The sequence below is a fragment of the Monodelphis domestica genome, chromosome 6 (genome assembly GCF_027887165.1).
Source record: "Monodelphis domestica isolate mMonDom1 chromosome 6, mMonDom1.pri, whole genome shotgun sequence".
Lineage (NCBI taxonomy): Eukaryota > Metazoa > Chordata > Mammalia > Didelphimorphia > Didelphidae > Monodelphis > Monodelphis domestica.
In genome coordinates, this window is record NC_077232.1 from 263,355,937 (window position 1) to 263,363,885 (window position 7,949).

Genomic DNA, 7,949 nt, shown 5'->3' on the forward strand with positions numbered 1-7,949 from the left:
TTCTAGTCTCAGCCACTTCCTAGGTATGTGATCCTGGCCAAGTCACTTAACCCCCATTGCCTAGCCCTTAATGCTCTTCAGCCTTGGAACCAATACACAGTATGGATTCCAGGATGGAAGGTAAGAGATTTTTTAAAAGATATTAACTAACTACAAGGAGGGCAGGTTCCCAGGGATCCATCTTGCAAGCGTGCAGCCAAGAGAGACTTTGATAACTTTCCTGAAGCTGTGTAGGCTTGGATGAACTCTTCCCTGGAGATTGACCCAATAAACCTGGTCCACTCGAGTCTGAGCCAGTCGGTGCCCCCTTCAGACAGTCAAAACCTCAGCAATGGGTTCGTTTAGCTTTTTGCCGATTTTTCTATCCTTTAAGATATTCCAGCTCTCTGAGAGCCCCCCTTAGACCAGGCTAGCTCTCAAAGTAGAAGTTATTAATAAAACAAACAGCCCTAGGAGAGGGCTCGGAGAGGTAGGGTTAGCTTGTGCGTTTTTTAAAACTTGCTGCTCCCTTGCCTGAGAGGCTCAGCCTTCTCCCCCGGCTCCGAGACCCCCTCCTCACCCCCCAGCAGCGACCCAATACAAAGGCTCGGGGAAGACGAAATTGGCAGGAAATTATTTGGGGCAGGCGGGGGTGCAAAATCTGGCAAGCGGCCGAGGCTGGAGAAGGAGGAGGAGGAGGGTTAAGCCAGTTAGCTCAGGACCTGCAGAATGGCTTGTAAAAATGGCCCACGGGAAATCCGAGAAACGTTGTGAGAGCCCAGTGGAAAGAAAAAGTAGCCCGCCGCACTTGAGCCTCAGGTCAGACAGACAAAGCTACACTTGGGTCATGCCTGCTGTCCCGGGGCTTCAGGCAGAGAAGGGAGGAAAGCCTGGAAGAGGACCCAGTAAGACAGGCGGATCAGGAGACAAGTCCCCGCCTTTGCCAGGGATTTGAGGCAGGACGACCTCCAGCCCACCCAGTAAACTGCAGGTGCATCTGGGGCCGGATCAGGTTGCCCATCCGCCTCCCCCGTGCTCAGGCCTCTCGGGTTTGCACACCCAGGAGAGAGGGGGCGGGAAGAAGGGCGGGACAGGGCAGAGGCAGGGAGGCGGGACCCCGGACCAACACTATATACGAGTAGCCCCTGAACCCCGGGGGTCAGTGTAGGGGTGCGTTGGGGGCGGGGGGCTCTGGTGGCCACTGCTGGGTGCCTGCAAGGCAGTACACTACTGCCCCCCGCCCAGAGAAAGGGTGCTTTCAAAAGGGGGCGTTTGGGGCGGGCTTTCCTTTTGTTTTTCCACTGTATATCCCCACTAAGCTCCAGACATCCCGTGTCCGCAAGTGTGCACTACTGAAAAGTCAAGACAGGTAAGAGGAGAGACCCTTTGGCCCAGAGGGACTTGGGCAGTTGAGGAGTTTGCCGAGTGCTGCTGGGCAAGATTGCGGGATCTGAGCCAGTAAAACATGGGTTCGAATCCTGTCTCTGTGACCCGGGTAACCTCGGGCATATCAATTACTCTGGAAGTCAGAATCCTCTTCCGTGAAATTGGAGGGAGGGGTAGACTAGATGGCCTCTGAGGTTTCTTTCTGCTCTAAAGCTGTAATCTTTAGGATAGATCCTGTATCTCTGAAGGGCTCATGGGAAGAAATGGGGTGCACAGCTGTCCACTAGGAAAGGACCTGGGTTCGACTGCCTGATTAGCTGGGTCACCTTGGGCCATTCCCCTGGCCCTCAGTACCTTCATCTGTAAAATGAGGAAATTCAGACTCGGTCACCGTCAGACTGAGTCTCTGAGCTGGTGAGGGTTGGACGTGCAGCCCCTATTTTTTGCAAAATCACAGGCGAGCTTTGCTTCAAGTTTATTTTGTAGAATTTCCTGCAGTTGGCTGCTTCTAGGCCCTGAGATTCAGGGGCCAGACTGGGGCTGGGGGAAAGGAAAAGGGAGGGGAGGGCCCTCTCTTTTAGAAACTGAGTTCGGCCGTTTATGTGTGGCTCTTTGCCCCGGTTTAGCTCATTATTGTGTCCTTTTTGTCTACTTTTCAGTGTGCCCGGAAAGCTGTTCCCCCTGCACTGCAGGATACACAGTGCGGTTCACCATGGTTGCAACTAGCAGCTTAAGCAGTAAAAATTCGGCCAGCATTTCAGAGTTGATAGACCGTGGCTTTCCGCCTGGAAGTCTAACTGGTGAGCATTTCAGCGGCTCCCGAGTTAATTTCTCCGGGAAGCCAATCAGGACGCGAGTTAACCTTCTGCGTGATGTAATCATCTCAAGTATCATTCCTGTGAATGGGGAGGCGATCTCCTAGTCTTGAACTATGGAACCAATATGAAAAACTAAACTATCTTAAGGGTTACTGGGGCTGCTACTAGCCTGTGTGACTTCTAGAACTGCCATGTAGACCTGAAATTGTAGTGGATCTTCTTACAGGTCCAATTAAGTGGTACAGATTTACTTAGCAATAATTCTGAATTCGTAAACAGAGTACCAAGGAAAACTAAACCGGGTTTCCTGTGTGATGTTTTCTTTAAGAGAAATGAGGGGAGTCTAAATGGTCCCAGGATATTATTTAAGGAAAAATTCATTAGTATAGAAAGAAGAAATCAACTGGATGGAGTGGGAGGACAGGGCAGCCCCCAAGTGAGCAATCAGCCTGCGGTGTGCATGGGTGGAGGGCTGCCAAGGAGTATGGTTACTTTAGGAAGCAGATGACCACTGCAGAGCTATCAGTTTTCTGCAAACTTAATTTTGTTTTTCTAGGACTGGCTTGTTTTGCCTGGTTAGGGGAAATCTGCCAGACAATTATGAAAATGCCTTTCACAAAGCAGGGGTTTCTAATGAGGGATGCTATAAATTTGGGGCATCAAATAGGCTGCTAAAAATAAGCATTGTTGATATATTGTGTAATAAGATCTTTTATTCCACATTTAATATAGTCAATAAAACTCAGGTCAAGGATTTCCTATTTTGTTTGCGTGGGAGCAACTCCCCCAACCTACAGGAGTTAGGTTAGCAGCTAGCCTAGAGAGTTGAGTGAACCCCACTGGGGTTAAAGTAGTTTGCCTAGTCTCTGTCATTTTTAGAAGTAGGATCTAAACCCAGGTCTTCCTGACTCCACTGCTAGCCTACTAGCCACAACAACAAACTGGCTTAAAATTAATTTTCAATTGAAGTCCTACTTACACTTCTTGGTGCTAGTAGATATGACCTTGGGTTCTCTTGCCAGCTGAGCATAAGATCTGGCAGCTCCCACCCGCAATGGACAGTATAGGTCATTCACAACTCAAACTATGCTTGGAGAACTTCTCAACCAGAAGACAGTTTATCAAATGATATTTTTTTTTCATCCACATTTACTCATGGAAATTTTTGCTAATCACTTTGAGAGATCTGCCTTAGTGGAGAGTAGACCAAGACCCACAAAATGCCACAGATTCTGGCAGCACTGGAATAATTAAACTAACAGTAGACTTATTAATATCATAGCTGAAGTTTTGGATTTGTAAACTAATTGAATCATATTTTCAAACTAGAAACTTTAGATTTTTCACTTAGTGCAATTTCCTCTTTTTTTTCCAGTTCAGATTTGTGATTTCTTTGATTTAGAGAACTTTCTCTACTCTACTGATATAATTGACAGACTTAGAGAATTACTTAGAGCACTGAATGGTCCAATGACTTGCCAGTGACAATCTGGCTTCTCTGAGATGAGAAAACTGAGGCTCACTTTCAAGGTGACACATTCAATTAATCATAGAACTGGAATCAGAAACAAAGTCTCCTAACTTTCAGAAAGAATTGTTATGGGGGTAGCTAGTTATCAAGAGCTAGACCTAAAGATGAGAGGTCCTAGATACAAATTATGTTGTTATGTTTTTTAAAAAAGGAATAGTGAGCATCTAGGTATCTGACTGGATTGAGGGTCAGGCCTAGAGATGGGGGTCCTGGGTTCAAATGTGAACTCAGACTTTTCTTAGCTATGTGACCCTGGGCAGGTTATTTAACCCCCATTGCCTAGCCCTTATTGCTCTTCTGCCTTGGAACCAATATACAGTATTGATTCTAAGATGGAAAGTAAAGGTTTAAAAAATGTCATTTGTTGTCATTGTTCAGGTCATACCTGACTCTTTGTGAACCCATTTGGGGTTTTCTTGGCAAAGATACTGTGGTGGTTTTCCATCTTCTACCATGTGGTTTTTTTTTTCTATTATGCTTGGGTTTTCTCTCTCTCATTCTCTCTGTCTCTCTCTCTGTCTCTGTGTGTGTGTGTGTCTCTCTGTCTCTGTCTCTGTCTCTCTCTGTCTCTCTCTGTCTCTCTCTCTCTGTCTCTCTCTGTCTCTCTCTCTCTCTCTTTCTCATCTATTTATAATTTCTCTTTCCTACAGATTTTGACTACTGGGATTATGTCGTGCCAGAACCCAACCTCAACGAGACAATAGTTGAAGAGACGACTTGCCAGAGCTTGGCTAAAATGCTGGAGAATTGCCTGTCCAAATCCAAGCAGACCAAACTTGGCTGCTCCAAGGTTCTTGTGCCTGAGAAACTGACCAAGAGAATAGCTCAAGATGTGTTACGCCTGTCTTCCCCTGAGCCCTGTGGCCTTCGAGGCTGTATTATCCATGTGAACTTGGAAATTGAAAATGTATGTAAGAAACTGGATAAGATTGTGTGTGATGCTAGTGTGGTACCTACGTTTGAGCTTACCCTGGTGTTTAAGCAGGAAAACTGTTCATGGTCTAACTTCAAAGACTTTTTCTTCAGTAAAGCTCGTTTCACATCTGGCTTTAGGAGAACTCTGATTCTCAGCCCAGGGTTTAGACTTGTTAAAAGGAAGCTTTACTCATTGATTGGAACAGTCATTGAAGAGTGCTAGAAAAATCTCTCTTGCAGACTTCTAATAGATTGTGCCACTGCTTGGTTTGATGTCTCTCATAGCTTAACTGGCCTCGTCAAGAAACCCCAGATTTAACCCATCTGACATATGTGTTCCTTATTCAGCACAACCTCAAGGGTTTTGCTCCAAAGCCTTCATCTTGGGTCCTGGCCAAAACATCCCCAAGGGAGTACACAATTTCTACCGATTAAGGCCAGAGCCACTGAAAAATAGGAAGGAGCAGGAGGGAACCCAGTGAGCAATTGCCTTCATTTGGATAGCTGAATCTGCTCTGCCCATCCTTTCAGAGACAGGCAGGCTACTTAGTCATTAAGTAATTAGTCACATCCAACCAGTCAGGCCTGGAGCTTAACTTGTTGACAATACAAATGACATTTTGCTTAGTTTGCTTTTAATAATGGCACTTTAATCGTGCTTGAACAGAATCCTTCCAACCATATAGCCTTATTAAGTGAAGTTCAGCCAATACAAAAACTTTGGGAAGCACAGAAAGCCAACGTTCCTAGCTCGTGCTGAAGGGTTCCTATCCCACAAGGTGGCCTTGAAGTCTCTGTGCCTGACTTAAAACTGACTCTCAGAAAGATTTGATTAGGAATGATACAGAGACAGCCCTCTTGGCACATCCCTCTGAATTTGAAGATGTGGGGGAGAGCAATTTTGCATTATAACTTTCAACAAATTTATTTACTCAGCTTCATAGTAAAGTATGCCCTCAATTTTTAAAGGGTTCTACATTGCAAATTACTTTTTTTTTTCATTTTAAAATTCTTACCTGCTGTCAGAATTGATACTAGTGCTGGTTCCAAGGCAGAAGAGCAATAAGGACTAGGCAGTAGGGGTTAAGTGACTTGTCCAGGGTCACACAGCTAGGAAGTACCTGAGGCCAGATTTGAATTCAGGATCTCCCTTCTTCTAGACTTGGCTCCATCTATTGAGCCACCTAGCTGCCCATATAATACCTTTTGAGCTGGAGAAAGGTAATAAATGAAATAGAGTGATAATATAATAACAGTGGAAAGAACACTGGCCCTTGGTTCAAATCCTGCCTATAATGTTTAGTAACTACACAATCCAAGCTCAGGCAAGTTACCTTAAGCTCTCTACACCTCAGTTTCCTCACATATAAAATGAAGAGATATAACTTTTAGAACTAGAAGAGACTCTAGAGCCCATTAAGTCTAACGTCCATACATAACAAATGAGGAAACTGAGATCCAAAAAGCTTAAGAGATTTGCCCGGGTTCATATAGCTAATAAATATCTGGGTCAGGATTTGAACTCACATCTCTCCAGAGGCCAAATTCAGTACTTTAACTGCTATATCATGTTCCTTGTCATAAAGCAGTGAGGGCTTTGGATTTGAGAGCCTCCATGGTTCCTTTTTATAGAGCCCAAACAACAAAAGCATAATGCCAAACTGAGCTTCTGCAGCTATAACAGAAAAGGAGGGCATCCATTATCTGGCACAATCCTTCTCTCAGGCTTGGCTGTCTAGCTTATTGTCAACATTTTGGGGGCTTAATTCTAGATTACCTTTTCACCTTGGTGGTATCTCTTCATTGCTCTGACCTTCCCTATCCCTCTAGAGGAATGCATAGCACGGGGGAGCAACTGTTTCAGAGCGCTCGACTCCGTGTTCCTGCAAGGCTCTCAAGTAGTAACTGAATAACTACTGCTAATTGCTACTATTTTAATGATCAGAATCGGCATTAGCCATTGGTGATGGGGACTTTGTTTGTTACAGCATCCAGAATGCTAACAAGAGTTTGGATAACTCGGGGCAACACCTCAGTCTTTTTGTTTCTAATTGTCCAATGGGCTTGTTTTTCCCTGTTATCCAGTACAGTTTTCCCACTGTTGCTAGGTAGTGATGAACTATGGTCTTAGCACCACAATTTTAGTTGTGTTCACTCCTCAAGGCCTTCATTTCCTTGCTCCAGGTGATTTTGTGAGTTTAAATGACAAAATGTCATTGATCTACTCTTGCACAACAAATTTTGGGTGGCTAGATGGCACAGTAGATAGAGTGCTGGACTTGAAGTTAATGAGACCTGAGTTCAAATATGACCTCAGGCACTTACTAGCTGTGTGACCCTGGGCAAGTCACTAAATCACATTTACCTCAGTTTCGTCATCTATTAAACAAGCTGGAGAAGGAAATGGCCAACTGCTCCAGTATATTTGCCAAGAAAATCCCAAATGGAGTCACAGAATAGAATGTGACTAAAATGATTAATACCACCAAAATCCAAGCATAAAAGTTCAGTATTACTCAAAAAATGGCTGTGATCTTGTCCCACAGCTGTCATAGATTGTAATTAGTTCCTTTGGGGTTAGGCAGGATTCCATATGATCTGATACATGTCGATCTGGGAATGATACCATTGCATTTGAGTTTGTAGTAGATAGCTGTTATTGTTTATGGCTTAATGAGCAATGCATCTCCTAAGTATGGCAGGTCAAGCAAGACTCCCTGTTGTCCAAACTTCCTCCTCATGGATGTGGAGTTTCTATTCCATTAATAGCTATTGGTTTTACTTGTGTCTTTCTGGCTTAAAGATGGAGACAATTTGTGGAGGTTCTTAAATTACTATTCCTGTTAAAGGAAATTCAAGTTTGTCTATTTTTGACAATAAAGCATCGTATATTTTTAATTGTCTAGCTCTTTGTCTTTCTTGGGATTGTGGATTACTCTTAAGTAAAGAATGTCAATATTTGTAAAATAACTTCTGAATATTCAATGCTTTGGAGTACTTTTTTGCTCACGTACTTTCCCCTTTATTTTGTTGGCATCATAAACAGCATCAGTTTGTACTCTGGACACCTGTATTCCAACAATTTTTAGTTTATAGGTTAAAAAATGTCTGTTCCATATGTAATCCCTTTCAGACAAAAAATATTCATTTTTACCAGGAGACAGCATTAAAATGAACTCTATTTGAGATGAACTCAAAAATAAGTTCAAAATCTGAGTCTGAGCAGTTTCTCAGGATTTTTCTGATGTCTCCTTCAACATAAAAATGGCAGTAGGGCAGCAGAGGCTTCCAATAGGAGCAGCTAGGTGGCCTATTGGATA

At 43.9% G+C, this 7,949-nt stretch overlaps 1 protein-coding gene across 1 annotated transcript; it reads left to right on the forward strand.

Moving 5' to 3' along the window:
- The first annotated feature begins 1,077 nt into the window (after positions 1–1,077).
- On the forward strand, positions 1,078–7,527 carry DDIT4L (DNA damage inducible transcript 4 like). Its single transcript, XM_001363844.4, has 3 exons — positions 1,078–1,348; positions 2,025–2,165; positions 4,365–7,527. Exons 2-3 carry the CDS (start codon positions 2,078–2,080, stop codon positions 4,850–4,852), a joined length of 576 nt encoding a protein of 191 aa, XP_001363881.1. The 5' UTR covers positions 1,078–1,348; positions 2,025–2,077; the 3' UTR covers positions 4,853–7,527.
- Positions 7,528–7,949: the final 422 nt, after the last annotated feature.

Excerpts from the sequence above, each read along its gene's own strand:
- DDIT4L (XM_001363844.4), top strand. The coding sequence starts at position 2,078 with ATGGTTGCAACTAGCAGCTTAAGCAGTAAAAATTCGGCCAGCATTTCA. Across the intron at positions 2,166-4,364 it reads TCCGCCTGGAAGTCTAACTG|ATTTTGACTACTGGGATTAT; the intron begins GTGAGCATTTCA and ends TCTTTCCTACAG.